General features: G+C 40.7%; 1 protein-coding gene across 2 annotated transcripts in view; it reads right to left on the bottom strand.

The window, feature by feature from the left end:
* Positions 1 to 2,226: 2,226 nt before the first annotated feature.
* The window catches only part of LOC140730605 (protein jagged-1-like), a 48,956-nt gene continuing 25,994 nt past the window's right edge, over positions 2,227 to 25,188 (bottom strand). The window contains exons 7-26 of one of the 2 annotated variants that reach the window (XM_073051283.1): positions 24,646 to 24,765; positions 22,039 to 22,152; positions 21,735 to 21,848; positions 20,828 to 20,941; positions 20,380 to 20,426; positions 19,839 to 20,012; positions 19,154 to 19,304; positions 17,948 to 18,112; positions 17,341 to 17,454; positions 15,373 to 15,486; positions 15,158 to 15,271; positions 14,952 to 15,068; positions 12,446 to 12,473; positions 12,276 to 12,361; positions 7,841 to 7,954; positions 7,136 to 7,245; positions 5,553 to 5,789; positions 4,912 to 5,040; positions 4,672 to 4,822; positions 2,227 to 3,202 (exon numbers count right to left, since the gene is read on the bottom strand). In XM_073051283.1, coding sequence (XP_072907384.1) covers positions 2,745 to 3,202; positions 4,672 to 4,822; positions 4,912 to 5,040; positions 5,553 to 5,789; positions 7,136 to 7,245; positions 7,841 to 7,954; positions 12,276 to 12,361; positions 12,446 to 12,473; positions 14,952 to 15,068; positions 15,158 to 15,271; positions 15,373 to 15,486; positions 17,341 to 17,454; positions 17,948 to 18,112; positions 19,154 to 19,304; positions 19,839 to 20,012; positions 20,380 to 20,426; positions 20,828 to 20,941; positions 21,735 to 21,848; positions 22,039 to 22,152; positions 24,646 to 24,765 — 2,771 coding nt within the window. In that variant the 3' untranslated portion in view covers positions 2,227 to 2,744. The remainder of the gene's footprint in view (positions 3,203 to 4,671; positions 4,823 to 4,911; positions 5,041 to 5,552; positions 5,790 to 7,135; positions 7,246 to 7,840; positions 7,955 to 12,275; positions 12,362 to 12,445; positions 12,474 to 14,951; positions 15,069 to 15,157; positions 15,272 to 15,372; positions 15,487 to 17,340; positions 17,455 to 17,947; positions 18,113 to 19,153; positions 19,305 to 19,838; positions 20,013 to 20,379; positions 20,427 to 20,827; positions 20,942 to 21,734; positions 21,849 to 22,038; positions 22,153 to 24,645; positions 24,766 to 25,188) is intronic. The other variant, XM_073051284.1, reaches the window with a different exon arrangement.

Below are 25,188 nucleotides of genomic sequence, written 5' to 3'. Positions count from 1 at the left end.
ATTAACCAAAAAGCTACTAAGACAGATAGAAACATTCAAAAGTACTTTAAATCTTGGCAGTCTTCAGCCCAGTAATTGTTGCATTGCTCTTACTTGCCTGAATTACTTGGGAGTGCTTTCCTGCCTGTAAACTGCACAGCCTGTTCTGTTCAAAAGCATAACTTTGAATGTTTATAACTGGCCGTAATAGATGGCTCTGCTCACTAATAATCTGGAATTGTTGCCAGAAGTAATTTGGTCACATCCAATGTCAATTTTAATAATTAAATTTACCTATTCACTAGCACCAAATATTATTATATCAATCATCCAATACCAGATTGAATTGCCATGTTGTTTTTGAATTAGTGTCACTACAAAGTTTTTAGTCCAGAGATGAGTTGGATTAGAGATTTCAGTTGTTTCCTTTCCAAATAGTCTCTCACATCACCCCAATTCCCCCCTTCACCCCAACCCACAAAACAGACTGGACAAAGTGAAAGCTTCAAGAGTAATGTTTTTCATAAATCAGAATTTTCTGTTCAAAACTTTATTGGGATTTTCTGAAAAGTGGGCACAATGAATCATAACATACAGACATTTACAAAAACTTAAACACTTGTCATTGTAGTGACTACACATTCAAATTGGGAAAACCTGGAGAGCATGAACTAGAAAGTAACTGTTTGACAATACTTATGCAACTACAGACAATGGGAGGCTGGGTATTACACTGTGCAGTAACAAACACTTGTGGGTGGCTTCTAGAAACAAAAAAAACACTAGACAGCTTGAGTTACAGCAGCATCCCCCACTTTAGAAATCGTGTCTAGTCTTAAATTGGTCAGAACAAGCAACAAGTCACAATTAACTGCAGCCAATGTAGTTGAATGCAAATAAGAGTTTATCATGCAGAAAATCAGTATCAAGTCATCTACACAACTGATTTGCTTGACAAAGCTTGTTAACATCCCAGAATTTATAATACAGTTTGAAAAGGCAGTGTTTGAGAGAATAAGGGATTTCGTACTGGGATTGCCAACGTAATTTTGTAATCTAATCATAATTTGCAAAGATGGATGAATCCAAGTGGTACATTTTAGAACCAATTACGTTCATGTTTTAGGAATAGATGCATGGTTTTAAAATAAATCACACAACAGTAGAACATTGTTGTATCAAAATATTTAATAAATATTAATTTCCAAAATTTATTGCCAGGAGCAACACAAAGATGCATCCTCATGTTCATATAACACTAATGTCACAATACACAAGAAAACATCATGACCAAGATTTCACCAATGAGATGACCATTTTGAAGAGCCTTTCCAGGCCTGCGTGGATTAACTTTTTTTTCAGAACTTGGATTTTCTTAGGCAAGGTAGGCATTTCCATGGCATGGGAATGACATGGCAGTTCCACAGTAATCTCACTGGCAAAATCTACCATTCAAGTATTCAACAGCTAGCTTATTATTAGAATACTTCCTAAATGCAGGTATGTTATCACAAAAATCAAATCTACAAGTGGTTCAATATTATATCCAAGGTGAAAGATCAGGATTTACAAAACAACGTTGTGCTGTGCTTTTAACTCAAATGCACTATCTAGAGATATACGATTTTTTTCTATTTTTTTGTACATGCAACCACTCACATTTCAGGTACACAAAAGTAAATAGGTTGATTTGTTCCCTTACATTTGTATTTTGTTGCAGACGGTCCGCCCTGTCATTCCAATGTTTTCAATTCTAAAGCAGCAATTACCAAAGCATTCTAGTCTAATGCTCTCCGCATGTCTGTTTGATGCGTACAAAAAAAATCTTGGCCAAAATAAAGAGCTTGAAATGATACTATAGAAATTGATCCAAAATGTCTGACATTGTACAAAACAGTTTCAAGGCACACGGCCAATTCTAGTGTTAAAAAATAATCTATTCTGCAACTACAGCACACCTCAAATTTGGCATGTAGGCAATATTACTGAAACACAAAGAAACAATTCATCAAAAAATAAAGGAGCATAAGCTTACAAAGCTATCAAAAACCTTCAAATCTAAACATATAAATAAAAGGAATGGTATTTAAGGCTCTTGATTATTTAAGTTATTAAATCAAATATACACAGTGATTAATTAAAAAAAGTATTTACATTTATACAAAATCATAAACACTTGGCCTTTTATTAAATTCTTCATCTGAACAGCATCTGCTGACACGTGCCCACCCCCCCCACCCCCAAAAATGTATCTGGGATTATGATGATTGCTGTGGTTTTCAGCTGCAAAGGCACTTTCAATTACAGAACTAGACTAACAAATTCAAATCTACTATACATAACTTAACAATACTGAGAAATTTTGAGCCAGTAAAATAAATAAAAATTCACCATCTTAAATTAAATTGGGGCCAGGCAAACAGCTACAACTAGATTTCAGTTCAAAAGGGCACGGAATTCCTAATCAGACTGATATAATTGGAGAATGGTTCAGCAACGCACAAACTGTAGCTGAATTCCTGTTAGGGCACTCTTGACTAGTTTTGCATAGACACGAGATGCAGCACATATAGTCTCAGCCAACCACAGCAACTACCAACGCCAGGGTAAGTCAGTTTGTCTCAAGTTGAACGAACATAGGGATTCTTGGCAGATAATACCCTTTACATAATATTACAGAACAATTTAGGAACTATGACTTTGAGCCTTCAGGGATAGCAAAAGGCTGTGCATCTGTTATATTAAATAGGCATCACTGCTGACTGCTATACAATGTATTCCACGTGACTTAAGCTCTGTGCGCTTTCTAAGTCTCTGTTATCTTGTTTGTTTGTCCAATTGGGATTTTTAGTAGGAGTGCCTTGTATAGGTTTTTCATCTCTGTCTACCAGTGTATAGGCCGACTGTTTGGAAAACCTCGTCTTCTGTTGGTGCTTGTCTACATCCACTTCTTCAAGCTCTGAATTATGCGTCCTTATTTTGGCAATTTTCAAATTTTTGCTTTCATAGTCTTTGCTGGCAGAACTGTTTGTCCCGTGCTTTTCGATGGGATTTTTTATTTGATGCAGTTGCTCTCGGACATTGTTTGTGGTGTCATCAGACCCGGTAGGAGTGGGACTGCTCTGCTTTCTTCGCCGTCGTATCCACCAGAAGAACAACATTACAAAGCAACAGATCCAAACTACGGTAATTACCGAGCTCAGCAAAGGGACCAGGAAATCTGCTGGGTGAGAAAAAGGCAGGATAAAACTTACACAAGAATAAACCAGAGATGCTGGAACTGAACAGACAACACTGCCAGCTAGGCTACCAATTAAACCAATCCCATTAACTTGGTATCCAGAGGGTTCACGTTCTTCATCACCAACCAGTGACACCTGCTAAACATGCACTCATTTGAAATGAGGGGGCAAGTGACACTGAAATATAAACGTGGAGCACGCTTGGTGCCGTGGTATTTCCCTTGGCTTGGAAACAGACCACAGAGGAGATGGAGGATGTGTGGACAGTATGCCAAATATAGCTTTGGCATTTTAACTCAAAAGGGGAAATTTCTTCACTCAAAATGATAATAAATTTTCAATATTCTCTACCTCAATAAGTTCTGGATTCTCACTGGTGGTTAAATCCAAGACTATTATAGACCAGAGAAACCAGCTTCCTCTCTGTGAACACCTGCTGCCTCAGCCCGACTAGTCAGACACCACCCAACCCAATCTCACTCCTGTCTTCCATCAGGAAAATAGAAACAGCTGAAAGCAGGTAGCATCAGGCTCAAGGATAGCTTCTTGCTCTTATAAAATTATCAAAATGGTTCTAATGTATATTAAAATGGACTTTTGACCTCAACGTTCCTCGTTATGATCTTGCACACTGTCTACCTGCACTGTACTTTCGCTGTAGCACTTCATTCTGAATTGTTAATGATTTATCTTGTACTACCTCAGTGCACTTGTGTAGCGAATTGGTCTACATGTTCAGTATGCACGACAAGCGCCTCTGAATGTACGTGTGACAATAATAAACCAATACATCCCTGGAGAGCAATTAAGCTGTGTTTGATCACCCACCATCTTTCTGAGTGACAGATCAGGCTCAAAGAAACAGTGTGATTTACCACTGCTTTGATTTAATTTGTAATGACAACGTTCAACTTTATATAAAGCTACCTACAATCTCCATCATGCAGCACAAAGGCCACCTGCCGTCCGGGAAGTGGCGTGAAAGATAAGACAGCGAGGGGAGAAATGCCACTCTGCCGAGACTGAAGTCACAAAGGGCTTGGAAGAACAAGTCTACACAGCAAAATACAAGCAACTTGTTCTGTAGAGTGGGAGCAGGAGAGCAAGGGGGGAGGGTGGAGAGAGAAGGATGATTATCTCTGAGTAAGATGTTGGCAACGACTCACTGTTCATTAAACCTTGATCTTATCTAATTGCATAACCACATCTACAGGTTTGTCTGGCAAATGCCAAAGCCCTTTATTTGGTGCCAAGGAACATTTTTACATATGACACCATTCCTTTTTGGAAAAGGGCTTCAGACATATAGCTCTCAACTGATTCCAATTCACCATTTAGGATGGCAGTAATACAAGCTGATATGACTGTTCATCTGTCCCATTTCCTAATGGGGGAAAATAACTCAAACTATCTCCCTTTTGCTAGGCTTTCAATTTTCATTGTATCTTACCTGGCTTCAGTGATTCAGGCATTTTCTGCACTCGAACCTCTGCAATAGCTGCAAGAATCGTGCTGTTTCCATCACGTTTACTGATGACATCAGTAATTCTCTCAGTTAAATCCTTGATTGGATTAGCTTCCTGCTGTGAATTTTCCACTGACTGTGGGGGGGGGAGAATACAGAAGTTAAAGTCATCGAAGTTGTTAGAACTAGATCCATTCAAAATTTTGCTGATAGAGAAATGCTTACTATTGCCACGTTAATCTCATTGGCAGAGTGGGTTTGTTCGCAGACAAGGTAAAGCGAGTATTCCATTGACAGGTTGCGCAAGACTTGAAGACGTCTCAATTCCACACAAATTTGTTCAATGGTAACACCCTAAAGTTAAAGCAAATCAAATGTAAAACCAGGCATTTTGGTGAAGCAAGAATGGACACAATGAAAAGTAGAACCAGTCAATAACACTGCAGAACTCCCAGAATTTGGGGGACAACACAGCTTCAGAATACCACAAGGTATACAGGAAGCCACTTCACAGTGGTGGGTTAAGTCGAGGACACACCGACAAGAGAATGAATCTCAAGTTTGTAGTGACATACACATACTTCAATAATTACTTTGAAACTTTAGGACATGGGAAACATTAGGAATCACATCCAATTTCTACAGACGGAAAGGTAAGGGATATCCATTTCTAAAGGCAATGAACTTGCCAAGTGCTTAATTAACTTTAAAATTATGTTTTATAGACAGGAGTGTCAAGTGAGAAGAAACCAAGGATGGAAAATAGTTTCAATGCGAACAACCAGTTTCCAATTAGAATAGCATCCACTTGATTTTCCATCATATTAGAGAAATTTCAGAAAGCCACCAAAATAATGATTACGTACCGGACGAAGCATCTCTTTGTTAATAGCAAGCGTGATCTTGGCACAAGTACCATCAAGGAAATCTGAGTTGGGTTGACATCCGGGTTTTTTTAGTGGCCGATTCGATAAGCATTCACCCAAGCCCACACACGGAGGAACAAAGCAGTGGTTCTCGCTCACAGGAAGGCACGTTTGCCAAGCTGGACAATCGCTGCGGCCTTTAACACGGACTCGGCAGGGTTTAGGACCACACCACATCTATGAAAGATTGACACAATAAACTCGTTAGCCACTTACAGGGCAAGTAAATTCTTATTACTGAACTCTTGCATGCATCCTTTAAAAGATCAAGCTGAGTTTGCTAGATGGTCAGGTGGAATGAAAATCACTTGCAGCAGTATCACAGGCTCAGAGAAACACCCAACAGTGAACTTACACAGGTTTATTAATCTCAGTGTCAATAAAACTATAGACCACTATTTAAAGTTCTTTCACAATAGACCAGAGGAGATAGTTCCATCTTAAGTATGACCCGAATTACCCAAATTCAATTCTCCAGACAAGCCATCTGGGGAAGAGAATATACAATGCCTGATTGAAAGATAAGAAATCACTCAAACATGTTTTCACTGCCCCTGACAGGGAGCCACTGAATGATCCTTCGTTAGGACAGATGCAAGTCAAATGCAAATATGCAATTCAAAGGATACTTGAAATTCCAGAATCTAATAAAGGGCAGAAATTCTCAGCTGGCTACAAGTAGCTTGACAATGTAGAATACGACTAAACGCTCACAAAATGCAGCAGAGCTTAGCTGCAATTTTTGTTTCAATCTTGTTTTAGGCCCCATCAACTTTCATTTAAGCTTTTTCCACCAATACATCAATATTGCATACTTGTAAATTCATCCTGTCTCCCCATTAGCAGGCTAACAGGAAGCAGTAGGTATAAATGGCCCTTTATCTAGTTGGCAAGATGCAAGTGGCATGCCACAGGCGTCATTGCAGGGGCTTTTTTTAAAAAACACTTGCAAGACACTGAAGACCTGATTGCTAAATTTGTTGTGAAGCAAAATGTGAGAACAAAGATTAAATAGTTAAATGAGTAGATGAAAATCAGGCAAATGGTTTTTAAGAAATATGTGAAATTGTCCAAGTTGTCAGGAAAAATTGAAGTATACGACATATAAAATAGTGAGTTTGTGAGATGTAGAGGGATCTGGGCATAATGCATGGTTCATAAGTCTACAATATAGGTACAGAAAACAAATTCAAAAACTACAGAACCTGATTGTTTGTTGCTATGGGAATAAGTGGTTATGCTTCAGTCATGTAGGGGAATACATCTGGAGTACTGTGTACACTACTGGTCTTAACAGATGTTAATATGCTGACATTTATTGAGCACAGTGCTGAGCAGTTTTCTGGTTTAAATTGCTAAAGCCAATTTCTTATCCAACAATTATAAGCTTAATCCAAATGAGCAGCAAGCTTCCTGCATGGAAACAGCCTAATCTTTAAAAAAAAATCACTATTACTCTGAACTCCCTGCGCTCCACAGCCCCATTTAATTTCAGTTCAGTGCTCAAACCTCAGTTACCATACCTTTGTACATGTAACTCTGCCATTGTGACACTGACACCCATTGCAGTCTTCTTCCCATTTGGCTCCATGCGACACAATGCTATCTTTCAGAATGCAGGCTCTTCCGGTAACTATACAAAAGCGGGAAGATTAAATCAATTCCAGAAAAGAAAAGGGTTTGGAAATTCTCCAGAGCAAGAATCAGTAATCCAACTATCAACTCATGCACCATGACCCCTTTTAAACACATTCTGCTGTGGATTAATTAGAAATCCTTTTCACTGCGAAGTTAACTTAGCAGCAAAACTAGAAAGATGTGGCTAAGTCGAGGAGCGGGAGAGGGCCATGTGGCCTTTTGCTGTGTTCTTTTATTCTGAGATTAGAATCAATATGCATTTAAACTCCATCTATTTGCCCTGTTTCTTTAACACCCAAGAAAAGTTTCTGAAATTCTTAAATAACTTTGGACTAGAATAGATTTTGTTTAGGATGTGGGATAGTGGCAGGACAGAGACCATGAATAACAGGTTCCACTCATCAGTAACCATTGTAATACAAACACTTCCCGTCATAACCAATGAGACTGACCACATTAAATTCATTGTTGACTCTCCCAGAAGAAAATGGCTTCTTGGAACACTAAAGCAACTTAATTTCAATCAAATCTCCCTTTTGTGTTAAGTATTCAATTGATTACATTTGTTTTAAAGGTAAGACATAGTTTACCTTCTTGACACCTTAAGCCACTTTGTCCAGGTGGGCAGATACATCGAAAGCCATTGATTTCATCCACACATGTGGCTCCATAGGCACAAGGTGAAGACTGGCATTCATTGATATCTGAAAATTCAGTTATAGCACAACGATTAAAAAGGCACTTAAAAACTGTGTACTACATTCAAGTCAAATTTAAAGTACTGCAGGAAATATGGAACAAGTTATTCAGATTTGGCAACATTTAAGAGAAACCAAGTTCCAGTTCAATAAACTTGCTTTAAAATCTGCTGCTTCTCTTGCTGAGTATTTCAATATTGTTTTGAATTTCTAAATTTCACTGCTGGAACTACATTTTAGTCTAAATGATCTGACATTTTTGCAAGAATGCAATTAAAATTTGCTCAAATACTTGAAAAAGTATCCCTGCAAGACTTTTCCTTACTGTATCTTGCTAGGTCCAACAGACAGACAGACATACTTTATCGATCCCGAGGGAAATTGGGTTTCATTACAGCCGCACCAAGAATAGTGAAGAAATATAGCAATATAAAACCATAAATAATTAATAATGTTAACCATGCCAAGTGGAAAAAAATAACCAGAGAACCTACAAGCTTATTATTGCTGAAAGAACAGTAAATATAATTGTAGGCAAGATAAAGAAACCCACCAGAGCATAAAGGGGAAAAATCTTGTTCTTTTGCTTGGGATGGGAGGCCACGACAATTGGATTTATGAAGCTCAATAGTTAGTAAAATACCAAATGTATTTCTAGCAAATTGAGCAAGATCCTTTTTTGGAGGATGTGGATAACTGAGGGCAAAGAATAATGACCGATAATCCACGGGGGCAACTAAAGCCAACAGGATTTTATTTTGAACAAGCCATATATACTCGACTTCCCTGAGCTTTTTTTGGAAACCATTTGAAACAGACAAATATTACTCAAGTACATTCCCCCATTTTAAATACCTATTACAATTAACCCATTAAGAGTACCAACTTGTTTTGGCATTACTACTTTCAGGCAAGCCTGTTGTGTGTCACAAGTCATGCCAGAATACACCAACATAAACACACCCCAACTTTTCTCTGCAAACTCAGTGATTGCGGAAGTACATCCAGCAATCCAGTTCAGTTAAAATGCTGGAGCCTATGGTCACTGTACTGCTAGCTTTATCTTCCTGAACTGCTATAACTAACTGAAGTGGAAAAATTGAGGTCATGCACTTAGCTGTAAAATTGACTTCCCACCCAAAATGGCGAGCGATTGAAAGGTATTGGTGTTTGGAGACCCATGTCCTTGCAATCTAGTCATTTAAAGTTAATGTGAAGCTACAGGAAGCAATTAGAAAGGCAAACAGTACATTGGCCTTTATTACAGAGGATATCTCATTACAATGACAGAAGGCCTTGGTTAACTACACCTGGAGTATTGCACATGGGTCTGGCCTCACTACTAAAGATACACCGACAATAGAGCCAGTGCATAAAGCATTCAACAGTTTGATTCTAGGATTGGGGTAGGTGGTCAGGGGCAGGGGCCGAGGCCGAGAAGCAGCTGTTCCTAGGAGAGATGAGGCAGAATCTAGGATTGAGAAATAAAAGGAGATCTCAATGAAACATACAAAATTCTTGAGTAAATGCAGAGATAGTCCCTTTGGTGGTGGTTGAGGAGGCAGGAGGTTAGATTCAAGTGACCAGCGATTTCAGGTCACAGCCGAAGGAATGCAAAACAATTTTTTTGTATATTAAGTATCAACTTAGTATGCCAGAATGGCAAAGGAGTTAAAGATCACAGTACAGCTGCAAGGGACAATTCTGGGTAATTCTATTTCTAACAATAGTCAGGGTTGTGCTGTTAAAACGCTTTTGTTATAGAAAAGATTAACTCTCCACTTATTTGATAATGTGGATAAGTAAAATAGTTTGCTTTTCCACACTAATCGACCACTTATCCACCCCAACAAAGTTCACCTCACCCCTTTTAATTCTTGTGCACTAAAGGCACAATTTGATAGACAGATACTTTGATCCCAAAGGAAATTACAGTGTCACAGTAGCATTAGAAGTGCACAGATATACAAGTATTAGAAGAGAATAAAAATAAGTTTGCTTAAAAATAAGATGTACAAGTCAAAGATCACGAGATCACTTCCCCACCTATAGGTTGACTCATTATACAGCCTGACAGCTGAAGGTAAGAATGACCTCATAGTGCTCTTTGGGGCAACACAGTTGTCTTAGAAAATGTCGCCCTAATAGCAGAGGTCTCAAGCGCCTAATTTCCTGCATGTGCTCTTATTAATTCACGTGCAAAGAAACAGCATCATGGAAAGCTAAGTGAACAGGACAAGTAACAGTGGATTCCAGTTAATTGGGTCATTGGTTAATCAGGGAACCTGCTCATCTGGGACAACTCTTAAAGAAAAAATAATTGAGAAAATAGCCAGAAGTCCCTTCATTTATTTGGGACACTGCGCCACTTAATTGAGACAGGAGATGTTGCTACCAGCTGTGTGCACGTGTATAGCCATTGAACACTGCAATGTGCTTAAAGCGAACAACTTCAACAGTTAGTTGCATGTTTGTATTCAAAAAGCAATGACCATCACTGATACTTTGACAGGAAAAAAGCAACAAGACAATTCCAAACTTTTGCTTTCAAGCCTTCAGGCTTGCAGATGCCAGAAATATTCAGGAGCAAAAATTAAATCATTTCATTACTTCAAGTTAGGAACCAAGAAGAATTAAGGTATTGACAATCATTTTGAATGCTGCAATGAAAATGAAGATTGAGGATGCAATCGTCAATAGCTATGTATGAAGGCAGCCCACTACCTGCACTGGGAGACTACACTGACTACAATCAAAAGCACACGGCAGGATACACTGGATGAATTCCTCTGCCAATAACTATTAGGAACTAATACAGTTTTATAGCATTGTAATAGCATTGATGTTCTAAATTGTTCTGTATTTCATTTAAATATAAAATATAGAAGCAGAATTAGGCTATTTGGCCCAGCAAGTCTGCTTTGCCATTTCATTATGGCTGATCCTTTTCCCCTCAGATTTCTCCCCATATTCCTTCATACCTCGATTAACCAAGAACCCACCAACGTCTGCCTTAAATATACCCAGTGACTTGGCCTCACAGTTACCCATGGCAATGAATTCCACAGATTCACAACTCTCTTGCTAAAGAAACTCCTCACCTCTGTTTTAAATGGACATCCCTTCATTATGAAACTGTGTCCTCTGGTCTCAAGACTCCCCCACCATAGGAAACATCCTCTCCATATCCACTCTATCAAGGCCTTTCATCAGTTGATAGGTTCAGTTCCAATGAGATCCCCTTTCATTCTTCTGAATTCCAGGCAGTGCACGCCCAGAGCTAAACTCTCCTTGTACGATAAGCCTTTCAATCCTGGAATCATTTTCACGAACCACTTTTGAACTCTGTCCAATGTCAGCACACTCTTTCTTAGACAAGGGGCCCAAAACTGCTCACAATGCTCCAGTGAGGCCTCACCAATGCCTTATAAAGCCTCAACATTACATCTTTGCCTTTATAATTTGGCACTCAGTTAAAACCAGTTCATCTTTTCTACCCCTTTTTAAAATTTCCCATGAGACTTCAGCTAACTGGAGCAGCTGCTTAATTGGGCCATGATGTACTGGTCCCAATTAAACGGAATCACTGTATTTAGAAATGAATTCAGTGTCAAGACAGATCGATTGTAAATATGATGCAATAATATCAAATATGTTAGTACTCAAATAGCTGGCTGATTAAAATGGGAGAATTTGCTGCAGTATTATTTTAATCTGCTTCAGTGTAGCTTTGGGCCCCTTATCTAAGAAAGGATGTGCTGGCATTGGAAAGGACCAGGAGGTGATGGCCCTGGGCCTGTACTCATATTTAGAAAACTGGTGGGGGTGGGGGAGAACTCCATTGAAACCTATTGAATATTTAAAGGCACATATGGAGCGGACATCGAGGATGTTTCCATTAATGGAACAGTATAGGACCAGAAGGCACAACTTCACAATGGAAGCACACCCCTTTATAACAGATGAGGAAGAATTTCTTTAGCCAAAGGGTGGTGAATCTGTGGAATTCATTGCCACAGGCAGTTGTAGAGTCCAAGTCATCACATATATTTAAAGTGGAGGTTGATACATTCTTGATCTGTAAGGGTGTCAAAGGTTATGGGAAGAAAGCAGTAGAATGGGGCTGAGAAAGAATAGTTCAGCTATGATCAAGTGGCAGAGTGAAATCGATGGGCCGAATGGCCTCCTCCTATATCCTTTCGTCCAATTATGGAGAGCTAAAATTGATGGGATACAATTCCTTGACCCTGCTCTAGCACATAAGTCCTGCAGGATTTACAGATCTTAAACCCTGAAAGAGCAATATGCAGTGACACTGGATACTCACTGATCCGGCAGTCTGGTCCAGCAAAACCAGGAGCACATTCACACCGATACCAGTTCTCACCATCCACGCAAGTGCCACTGTTGTAACTGTCAAATCAGAAACATTAACGTTAGATAGAATTTAAAGACCTGAATCAAACCCGAAAAAGATTTAAACAGGATCTCACTCACCATGGGTGTGGATTGCAGTCATTTGTATCTAGAAGGGAAATATTAGAAAGATTTTAATAATCGTCCAGGAGACTTGATGAACATCAAACTTCCATCGCGCTAGTGCCTAAGGTGGTGACTTGTTAATAGGCCCCTGATTAAAGTATAGGAAGTCATTTAATGTTTGTCAAATAGGTTGTTAACCTTCTGAATGGATTCCAGGCTTTAACCATAGGCTTTGCTAAATACTTTTTGACAGATGTGCACATAGGGAGGTAGTCCTTGTAAAGTTAGTAACAGGAAGAAATGAGTAGAAGCAGACATTTCACTGCCCAGCCAAGAACACTGGGAGCAGGATCACATCTGCCTTCATTTATATAATTTGCATCTCTCTCAGCCACAGGCGTCATACTGGGCAATAAAATGGATTGCTTTTAACAGTCACAGCTAAAATGCTTATTTTGCCAGGCTTCAGAGAAACAAATCGTAGAAGAGAACCCAAACCCATTGGGCCATAATTCACTGGATGAACAGTACTGTGCAAATATCTTGGGCAAATGTAAAAAGAAATTTTAAAGCAAAGATACTTTCAAAAATAATGAAGGTTCTAAATATCAAAAGAAATATAAAGAGCAGTAAATAGTAAAAAAAATCTAAATCAAGATTTGGTGATTTAAATATTTAAAATGCATCAATTCTCTTGGGTACGTTGTTGTGCAGTTTTATCAGAACTTGCCACAGTTCTTCTGCAGACCTTGGCTGTCCGACTTGCTTCTATCTCTCCAGGTAATCCCAGACCCCAGACAGCCTCGATGAGAGCAGGGCTCTGTGGGGTCATGCCATCTGTTACAGAGCTCGTTTTTTTAAAAACTGAAGATGGTGCTTTATGACCTTGGCTGTGTGCTTGGGGTCATTGTCCAGCTGTAGAATGAAGTTGGGATTGATCAGACACCTCCCTGGTGGTATTTGTGTGATAAGAATAGAATCTGCTTGTATTTCTCAACTTTGAGGTTTCCATTAATTGAGCTAATCACCAACTCCATTTGCAGAAATGCAGACCCCATCCTGCAGGGAACCTGCTTCACTGTTGACTGCAGCCCCTCATCCATGTAGCTCTTCTGCTCTTCTACAAAGTGCCTCCTGTTTGTGCCAAAAATGTCAAATTTTGACTCACCAGTCCAGAGCACTTGCTGCAATTGTTCAGTACCCCCATCCTTGTGTCTGTGTGCCAAGTCTTTGGGCTTTGTCTCCACTTCAGAGGAATGGCTTTTTGGCAGCAACTCTTCCATGAGGTTCTCCAGACTGTAGAAGGGTGTACTTGGGTTCTAGTGGTGCCTCTAAAGTTAAGAGCTGATAGCAGTGCTGGACTTCTGATTTAGAAGGGACATCAGTTTGATGCATCTCTCCTCTACGGCCGACCACTGCTTTTTCCAGTCTTCATTCTTGCCCATTTCTTTGTGCTTATTCAGAAGAGCTTGGACAGTACATCTTGAAACTGTCTGCCACAAAATTTCTGCTTCGGAGAGACCTTGCTGATACACTTTGTTGCTATGCTCACTCTTGCCACAGTGCAAAAACTGACCAACACCTTCACCTTTTAGCTTGCTTGTCTGCTGCCCAGTCTGTTCCTTCTACATCTGTTTGTTTCATTTAATCAGTTTAGCTCATTCCACTTGTTATGTCATTGTTAATTAGCACACTATTTGTTATTTCATTTTAATATGCAATGGGTTATATACCTAAAAAGCAAGTTTTTACTTGAAGTGGTCTATTACTTCATGTTACTCTCTTTAACAAAGTACAAAACTTTCTCTGTAACATATAGTTGTTGGAAAATGTTCGGAAATCTAAATTTTGTACTTTTCTACTGACATTAATGCAGAAGACAAAAATCTATTTAGAACAAAATTTACTAAGAAAAATCTAGGGTGCCTGAGACTTTTGCACAGTACCGTATGTCTGGTAGTATTTGCTGTGAGCTACATTTTCCCTTTTGTAAACCCGTTTTTTTAAAGAGCTGTTCATGCGTTCTAAGTGTTTATGTTGCAAGCTGCCGAAAAGGCAAGGTATACAAATAAAACAGAGCCTTCAGCAATTCAATGAACAACTGTGCATTACCTTAATGAGATGAAAGGCATTCAGGATTAATTGTACAAGGGACAAATCCACGGGGTTGATAGGTTTGAGAGCAAAAAATAAATTGCAGAAGCAATGGGACTGCTCAGAAAGCCGGCATCGATACAGTGGTCATCTCCCGCGTCTTTTCAGGCTTGACACTGTGCCAATATTCCCAATCAAACCAGGTAAGGGAAAGGGGTAACAATGTTTGGAGAACTGAATAAACACTCAGAACTTCCAAACAAAACCTCATCTGTGTCAGAGAGGAAACCTGCCTTCACTGAACTTATTGCATTCTTAAAATCTTAATTATTTTTTTTTAAAAAGTGTATTTGTTTTTAAGCATGTTGCCAAAAAGTTCCTTTTCCATCTTTTTGCAGTTCTTTGGTCATAAAATATATTTACTCACTCTGTGAACATGTGATTCCTTCCCAGCCTTCTTTGCAAACGCACGTATAGGAATCCCCATTGACCACACAAGTACCACCATTCTCACACGGATTTGGTAAACAGCTACTATTTCTTGCTGTGGGATGCAGGGTGAGACAAAAATATCATTACAATTCTTCATTATGCTTGTAAACATTAAAAGAAAATTAATAGGACTAAACCTACCTATGTTGCACGTGGCACCTTCCCAGCCAAGAGCGCACATGCACTTAAATGTATCGCCCTCATCATAGCACGTTCCACCATTGTTGCACGTTGCCTCGTCACATTGGCTGTCCCCTGCAAATCAACACAAGCTCTGAATTGTCTGCCCAAGGTTTTTGGCTCCTCATGCAAGTATCACAAGGCAGCTGAACAACTCAAATGAGACAAATACTCACGAGAATGGCAGGTTTTGCCTTTCCAGTCGTTCTGGCATTCGCAGTAAAAATCGTTGACCAGATCCTGGCACCTGCCTCCATTCTGGCACGGGTTTACACTGCAATCGTTAATATCTGCACAAAAGGGAAGTGAAAAACCAACTTTGACAGCTGCACTGTGAAGCTCATTCTGTACTGGGCCCTGAGACGTTGATATTACACACCAAATATTAAATAGATTTCCCTGAACTCATGCCACTGCTCAGCAACCCTACCACCCACTGAAATCCCCACTCTTCAATTATAACCCCTGCTTCACCATTGGCTGCTGAACTTTAAATTGCCTACACCCCAAACTTGAGGTTCCTTAGAACTCTCCATTTAAACAATTTTATACTCTTTTAATGTCCCTATGCCATTATGATGCTACATTTCAAAGTTCAAAATTTATTAAAGAACACATGTCTCACTATTTACAACCCTGATTCATTTTCTTGTGGGCATTCACAGTAAATACAAGAAACAATAGAATTGATGACAGATCACACCTGACCTGATAAGACAACCAAGGCAACTGTACAAACACATAAAAAATAAGCAATAAATAATCGAGAACATGAGATGAGAAAACCTTGGAGCCCTTTGTTCAATGATGGGACAAGTAGTCCCTTCTGGTTCAACAGCCTGATGGTTGAGGGGCAACAACTATTCCTGAACCTGGTGGTGTGGGTCTGAGGCTCCAGTATCTTCTTCCTGATGCAGTGAGAAGGGAGCATGGCCTGGATATTGGGGGTCCTTGATGATGGACACTGCTTTCCTGTGACGGTGCTCAGTGGCTTTAGCCACGATGGACGTTTTGTAGGATTTTGCGTTCAAGGGCAGTGGTGCTTCCATACCAGGCTGTGATGCAGCCAGTCGAAATGCACTCCACCACACAGCTGCAGAAATTTGTCAAAGTTTTCCATGTCTGCCAAATCTTCACAAACCTAGTGCCATACTTCACAAAGGCACTCGTGTACTGGGCCCACGACAGATCTTTTGAAATAATACTGTGGAATTTAAAGCTGCTGATCCTCTCCACCTCTGATCTCATGGCACCACTGAGTCAGATCCTCAATCTCCCTCCTAAATGCTGATTCATCCAAGGACAGTGATGTCATCAGCAGACAAATACGGCAGAGTACAGCTGAGCCTCACAGTGTTAAAAACAGAGCAGGAGGCTGAGCACACGGCATTGTGGTGCATCCGTGCCGATGGAGATGTTGTCGATCCCAACTGCCTGGGGTCTGTAAGTGGGGACATTGAGTATCCAGTTGCACAAAGTATTGAGGCCAATATCTTGAAGCTTTTTGATTAGTTTTGAGGGGACGACAGTATTCCTGAGCTGTCGTCAATAAACAGCATCCTGTTGCATGTACCTTCACTGTCCAGTTGTCCACAGTTGAGTGAAGGGCCAATGAAACGGCCATCTGCTATGGACCTGTTGCTCTGGAAGCCAAACTAGAGCAGATCCAGGTCACTTCTCAGGTAGGAACTGATGAGTTTCATCACCAACTTCTCAAAACAAGCACTACTGGACAAGGCACTGGTAAAATTGAAACCTGCTTGAACCTCAGACTGCCAAAGCGAGTGGTTAAAGAAATCCGTGAACACTCCAGCACAGGTCTTTAGTATTCTGCCAGGTACCCTGCCTGGGCTGGATGCTGACAACTCCTCCTTGTAAAAACCTCAAAACATTTTGCAAAGCTACTATACAAAGGATGACAATGCCTATCAAGTGAACACAATAGAAAATTTCCTGCTGTACACCTTTGGTACAGTGGTACATTCCCAAACCCACCCCCCAAATCCTGCTAAACTTGTTCCCACTAAACCTCTATTCATAATACAACCACAAAAAGAAACTGCTTTGGGGATAATTTAAATGTTTTGAACAGATGACAATCAAAATAAAAATCTCTCCATGGTATCCAAGTTAGCACTACTTACCGATCTGGCATAGAACACCTTCCCATCCTTCACGGCATATACACTGGTAAAAGTTAACTCCGTCAATACACGTCCCACCATTTTGACACGGATCACTTTCGCAGTCATTAATATCTGTACCAAGAAAACAATGTGTTCACCCAAAAAGCAGAGCTATTGGTAATCAAGGGAACAGCTCAAATCTTTCACCAACATTAAATGAGCAGTGAATTCCTGCTGCTTTCAGCTGGTATCAAAAACACTGACCTCACAGTGAAAGTGAGGATCAAGACTTAAATTTTCAATGTTGCCCAAGACTGGAATTTCTCAGCTTTAAACATAGTAATAGCAGGAAAATGTCTCAGGTTTAAAAACTGGCAGTTCCCTAGTGCGGTCTACCCACAACTTAATGTGAAAGCTCAGACGGCTTGCTGATTATTCAGATGCCACAAGGTCATAAAAGGGTAAAAACAACCTTTATGGTCAAGGGAAAATATCCAGGCTGCAGCAGACTTCACTAATGTTAAGCTTCATGCAGAGCTTGAGAGGGGAGAAGGGATGGAGAGTGTACAAGCTGGTTAAGGAGTGGAGCATGAATGGAAGAATACAGTGTTCATGCCATTCTTACTTTCATGACAGTAAGTGCCAGTGAATCCCTCGTTGCAATCGCAGGTGAACTTCCCCCCTGCTTGACTCCTGCACTTTCCATGAGGCCCACAAACATTGGAGGAGATGTAACGTATCCCATCAGGAGTGTTGTTGGAAGCCACAGCAACGGTACAGCTGTCAATAACTGAGCAAGAACAGGAAGCAAAACAGTTTTTCACTGGATCCTTGAGACCCATGTCAATTGACTCGTACAAAAATGGCAGACATACAGATACAAATGAAATCACCAATCTTTGAGTTTGAAAGGACAGTTCTATCACAGAAACAGAAAACCTACAGCACAATACAGGCCCTTCAGTCCACAATGCTGTGCCGAACATGTACTTACTTTAGAAATTACTCAGGTTACCCATAGCCCTCAATTCTTCTAAGCTCCATGCATCTATCCAGGAGTCTCTTTAAAAGACCCCATCATATCCGCCTGCACCACCATCACCGGCAGCCCATTCCACGCACTCACTACTCTCTGCGTAAAAAACTTGCCCCTGACATCTCCTTTGTACCTACTTCCAAGCACCTTAAATCTGTGCCCTCTCGTGTTAGGCATTTCATCCCTGGGAAACAGTCCTTTTTGTTTGGAGGGTGTGTCATGCTCCACTAATAAAGACTGCTTCGACTGAGTAGGACAGAGCACTGTACAAGGAACAATAATTTAGACATGTATACATGCTGTATACAACAGATGTATGGCAATAGTTGTATATAACTGCATTTCCGTTCAAGAATATACAGTTGGTGCAGGCACTTTGTAAATGGCAAAACATATCAAATCCAAGCCTCTGAACTGTGGTAGGTCTGACCTAGCACCCTCTACCCACACAAAACAAAATGCAAAAACCACTGAACAATTATTAGGCAGAACACACACAGCCTGTTAATGGTTAGCTAGCATCTGTTCTATTGAAAATAAGTGTCCTTCCTATGGAAATTAAGATTCCCAAAGATTCCTTAAAATGGCTTCAATCCAAAGAGCAGATTTTTTCGCCTCCTTGTTATGAGACTTACAATATTGAGCCAAGACAGTTGTGCTATGCCCATCTCAAGGATGTGGTACAAGTAATCAGAATAAAAACAGTTACCAGAGTAATTCTCTACATCTGCCGCTCCCTCCCCCGAGCACCTAAGATAATGACAGACGTTGCTTGAGCAAGCAGACGGGAAATACCTTCGCAGGGAGTAGTGCGACAGTGGTCTTTCAGATGGGAACAATTCTTCCCTTCGTAGTCTTCTGGGCAACTGCAGAAGTAATCGTTGGCCAGATTAAAGCACTGTGCCCCATTCCGGCATGGGTTGGGCTCGCAATAGTCAACGTCCAGCTGCAACATACACAAAGGAGAAACAGCTCGACACAGTGGGAATATACAGGCAATGTGACCAACAGGATCACTCAACAGTACACTCATCACAACTTTCCTCCACCAATGGAAGCCTACACCTGGATTTTCAAACTGCATTTGGGACTGCACTTGCTGATTGGTCCACTAGCACCAGCTCTGGAAACACTTGGAAGTCAAAGGTTTAAGCTGCACCCGTACACCTCCCTGTACTTCAACGCCCTCACTTACCAGGTTAGACAAGGCAATGCTGGTCGAAACCAGTCTCCCCAGTTTAGCAGCTAAAGGCAACTCAAGAGTCACATTCAGGTTCCAGGTCACAGCAACCTAGTTAATCCCCAGCCTGCAACTTGGGTAGTGTAATTAAACTTAAAGCCTTCAGGTTGAAGGGTTGGACATGAGGGGGACAAGGAAAATTAACTTGAGCTGCTGATAATTAGCAAGAGATCCCTTGGTAGGGGGGAAAAAAAAACGGCATCTCAGTAGTCCAGAATATACTTTATGTCGAGTGCTCACCTGACACAGGTTTCCAGAGAAACCAGCAGGGCAGAGGCACTGGAATCCATTGACTTCATCTTGACAGTAACCTCCATTGAGGCAGGGGCTGCTTTCACACTCATTGATATTATTTTCACAGTTCTCTCCTGTATAGCCCGGCAAGCAGCTACAGTGATAGCCATTAACTAGATCCTGAAAGAGAAGGGGTGTGAAAAATGTCAGTCAAAATATGATCAGATTAACTGCAACAAAAAATATAGCTCTGAATAATTATCCAGATGCTGAATCGTTTTCCATAATATTCTTCCATAAAGCAAGTTCTCAGCTTTACAAAGTTTAAACCCTTGAAGTGTGACACAGCCCAAAGCGCTCCATTTTTATTGCATCTGTGTGCCTGCCTGAGACTTAAATGTCCCTCTTTTAAACAAACCCCGCCAACATGGGATCTCACCATTAAAAAGCACAAACTTTGGCTACGTAAACTGTTCAAATTAATTTTAGTTAAAATGTACCAATTTAAATATCCAAAGTCTTTTAGAAAGGTAAAAGCCAGACGCACCTTGCAAATTCCCCCATTCTGGCACTGCTCGTGACAGTCGTTGATATCTGTAACATACAATTCAAACCATGAAGTACAAATAATAAAGTTACAGCATACAGACCTTATCAAGATGTTCATATCCAATGCTATTTTCCTCTCGTTTCTCCTCCCCCCCCCCCCCACCCCACTATCCCGAGGATGTTAGGGATTCCTCCCAATACAATAACTAAATCTTCAGCTTGATGTCACCTTTTTATTCAGGTAGTTGTTAAATTACGACCCTGATAGAATTTAATTACATTCATGATTGCTGGTTAATTCCCTCTGGAAATCCGTCTGCAGATGTGTCCTTTCCCAGTAACTTGCTCATAGTTAAATGAGCAACGAGTTCTTTAAACAGTTCTGAGTCAATGCTACAAAGCAAGCGGCAGTTCTTTTTGCTAGTTTCTACACAAATAATACCAACCTAATTCACAATTTTTGCCTGACCATCCAGGCAAACAGTTGCAGTAGTAGCCACCAATCAGATTTCGGCAAGAGTCGGCATTTACACAAGGCTTCCCCTCGCATTCATTGGCATCTGAGATAAGAAAAGGAATTTGTAAATAAATTCAAAAGGTAGCTCCAAACAGAGTTCATTCTCATCGTCAAGGCAGAACATAAGCACACTGTAGACCAATGTTTCTACCTACTGCCTTCCACTCCCAATTTAAACCCGACAAGTTCTCAATGGTAACATGGAGCAGCTTCATGCAACCACTACCTTTTCACCTTGCAAAAGAACAAACTTTTGCTTGTTCATTGTTAAACAATCTAGGGGAAATCAGAGTCACACCCCTTCAGTCTTTGGCAGCAATGAAGGGAGGAGAGGGTTTTTTTTGAAGGAAATGCAGTTCACCTGTCTGAAAACCCAAGGTGCAGTTTAGACAGATTAACTGATGGTCCCGGTTACTAATTAATAGTAAGAAAAGCAGGATTAAACACCAAAAAGGAGTTAATCAGGCATTTCCAAAGTCCAGAGGGACTTTGCTTGCCCCCGTTGTAGTCAGGCAGATTAAAGGATTGCAGAAGGAATGCAGCCAGCCCATTCTTTGAGATCATCCCCATTCTAAATCCAGCTGCAAGACTCCTGGCTTGTGAAAGTTCACATGACCGAGAAAGGTGTGGTTTCTTTCCCACAGGAACAAACACTGGCACAGACTTCCCATCTGGGTGTTTTATTTCCCTCCACACCATGCAGGAGAAGCAATTTTCACGCCCACAGTGGGAAAACCCAAGGTGACAAAGAAAGCATTATAAAGGGAACAAATAGTTGCACTAGGTTAAAATGAGCTAGTACCATAATTCACTGTATAAGCACAAACTACAATTACCTAATTGACATGTTTTGCCAGTCCACTGTTGTGGGCAAACACATTTGAAGCCATCTATCATATCTTGGCATGTACCACCATGGGCGCAGGGCACTGGAGCACAGTCATCAATATCTGCATAAAGAGAAAAGGCAAAGAACATTTTATGATCAACCCCAGAGTATGACAAAACTTAATGGCCAAAAGCTTTTAGCTCAATTTCAATTAACAATCTAATATACGCAAAATATTCAATCAAAACTCAACTTTATAAAGTGATCTGCCTGCCTCATTACCACTAAAAGAGTGACGAAAGAATACCCACCAACAGTACAAGTGGGGCCACTCCACCCCGAGGGACACAGGCACTCAAAACCCAATGCTGTCTCCGAACAAGTTCCTCCATGATGGCAGGGGTCAGAGATGCAGGCATGCTCAGCTAAGGTACAAAGCAAATTAAATCAGTATTACATTTTAATGATTTAATTCACACATCAATCTAATTCCAAGCTGTCTTAAGTTCTCCTTTTCACAGTCCGAGTCTGTAAGCAGGTAGCTTCCATCCTACAATTTCATCAGCACTCCAGCATCTAGAACAATTTGAGTCAACCTGAACAACAGATTGCTGACTCGAGTCAGAACAAAGGCCACCAGCTCTTAAAGTAATATGTACTTCTTTAAACTTTCAATAACTGGACTGTCCTTCAATATCAAACAGCTTCAACAGAAAGCTAAAAGTCTTAAGAAGCCATATGTATCAAACTTTGATACTGACTTTGTAGAATGGGGCCATCTTTGTACTCTAGTGAACTGCCACAAGACATTAAATTACTTGGAAATCAAATACAGCAGTTAATGTATTGATCAAGTATTTATCGGGTAAACAGATTTATAGAATCTATAGATCCCAAAGGCTGGTCGTAAATAGCAAACAAATGCATTAGTCTTTTTCTCAAAAGCTTTTGGAAAAGCAGGAGTAGGAATTGGAGTAATTTCTACAGACCGAACACATTCTAATTAATGCTTTTCCTTCCATGTTTGGCCATTTCTGGACTACAAGCTCTGTATCAAGATTATTTTCCCCATTTCCCCCCCCCCCCCCCGCCTTTTTGACAGCAACTTTCCCTTCTGCTACTGCTCCAGTCCCCATCTTTGATTCCTTCCTTGGAGATGGTTTCACATGCTGTCTTTCAATAGATTTAACTTACGTAACTATGTTGGCAAGTTAACCTGCTGAAGGCTGCGCCAGTAAACTCATCCACTCCAGATACAATTGATTTATACAGTAGGGACAATTTACTGTGGCCTACTGACCTTCCAGCCTGCAAGCCTTTGGCACATGGAAGGAAGCAAATACAATAGGGACAATGTGCAAACTCCCCACAGGTTGGGAAAATTCTACCTGTGTGCTCACTGCAAGGTGACTATGACCCTGTGGGAATATGTCACTCACTGTAGTCAGGTAGATAGATTTCTGAATATTAAGGGCTTAGCATAGGAAAGATCTATGACTTTATCCAAAGGCAGAACGTCAAAAGTTTTACCCTGTTTTCACATTCTCACAAACCAGTTATTTTTTGGGGGGCTTATGCTCAATGGATAACTAAACCGCCTTTCACAAGAGCCTTCAATAATAAGAAAGGTGACAAGGTCTTTAATGACTTCTAACTGTGCTGTCCAGACATTCACTCCCCAAAGCCCCACCCCCTCCCTCAAGCTGCTCCAGATCTGTTTGCCATGGCTCCAGCACCCAGAGCAGGTGAAAGCAGACAGCTAATGCAAACTACTGGACTCAGATTTGCACCTCTCTGCCAACCAATCTGCTTTGGAGGTGACACGTCCCCGACAGCAAGCTCAGGAGGCTCATTTATTTTGGAGCACTCAGTTTTAAATAAAATGCATGCTGGATCCTGAACGTTAAACAAGGAAGTCTCAGTGAACCTTGGTAAGATGCTGCACACTTGATGCGATTATCTTAGGGAAGATGTGCAAGCTTTAGAGGGTTGCAGAAGAATCTTAATTATAAGGACAAGAGATTTTAGTCATTTTACCACAAATCAAGAACCTGGTATTATTCTCTTTTAAAATGGAGGACCCGAGGGGATTATACAATTTAGAAGTGACTTTTTTAAAATTTACTCACTTACAGGATGCAGATGTCACCAGCTAAGCCAGCATTTATTGCCCATCCCTAGTGGAGAAAGAGTAACGACCTTACCGCATTGAAGAATGGAAGACAGAAAAGTAAATGGGATTTGAACCAAAGTGAAATGGACACGAGTTTAAGCACTGAGCAGTTAGGGCTCAGAATGCAATGTCTGAAGTAAAATAGAGGGAGATTCAATTGTCATGTTCAAAGCTGAACTGGACAAGTACTTGAGAGGGAGACTGTGGGGAAAGGGGCAGTGTGACTGCTTGTGCAGAGCTGGAACATACCCGATGGGTTGAATGTCATCTACTGAAACCAATTTGTGATTCATGCTTCCTTACAGAAAGGAACCAGAAAAATCACACTGCATAGAAACGGGCCCATTCACCCAATTCATGACGATCCTTTCCTACTACTCCCATTACCTAAGCATTTGGTCTCTAGCCTTCCTTGCAACCCAGCTTCAGCTCCTCTTTCAATACTGTATTTCAGGTACACAACATACTGGGTGGGGGAAGGTGCCCCTCTGTACCTCTTTCACCCACCTACACTCCAACACTCTGGTTTTATCTGAGGGAAATTTTTCCTGCAGTCCACCCTGCCTCAGACCTCAACTTTATGTACCTTAATCATGTCCCCACCTAGTTATCCATTGAGTATATTAGTGGAGAATGGAGCAGAGGGCCAGAATGAACTCTGAAGTAGTGATCCAGGAAAAAGGTACAATGATGAGAGATCTCCACGTCTCTTGTTGCCAGCCATTAGTAGGCAATTGATTCTCACCTATTTCACAGTTTTGCCCAGAATACCCATCGGAGCAGGTGCACTGGTACTTATCCGGCCCAGTGTTGCTGCAGGTTCCACCATTCAAACAAGGCTGGTGCGTCCCACAGTAGTTCAAATCTGGAAATGAGAACACGCCACGTTAAAACACCAGAAAAGCATGAAAGCATACAAGCAACACACACAAAATACTGGAGTAACGCAGCAGGCCAGGCAGCATCTATGGCAAGGAATAAAGAGTTGACATTTCGAGCAGAGAAGCCCTAGCAAAGGGTCTTGGCCAAAACATCGACTATTCCTTTCTATTGATATTCATCCAGCGTGCGTGTGTGTTACTCTGGATTTCCAGCATCTGCACAATCCCTTGCGTTTATGAAAACTTCAGATGCTGGACATAATGATTGCAAAAATAGTATACAAACTTATCCAAAGAGATCGGTTTAGGTCATAGTGTCAGTATTATCCTCTCATTTTCAGGCATTTGCCAATTGTTTTTAAATTTCTCTGGTAACTACACAAATATTGTTTATACCATGAGTAAAA

This window comes from Hemitrygon akajei, chromosome 7, assembly GCF_048418815.1.
Source record: "Hemitrygon akajei chromosome 7, sHemAka1.3, whole genome shotgun sequence".
In the NCBI taxonomy this organism is placed as follows: Eukaryota; Metazoa; Chordata; class Chondrichthyes; order Myliobatiformes; family Dasyatidae; genus Hemitrygon; species Hemitrygon akajei.
Note: the sequence above shows the minus strand (reverse complement) of the source record. Positions and strands in the feature narration are given on the sequence as shown.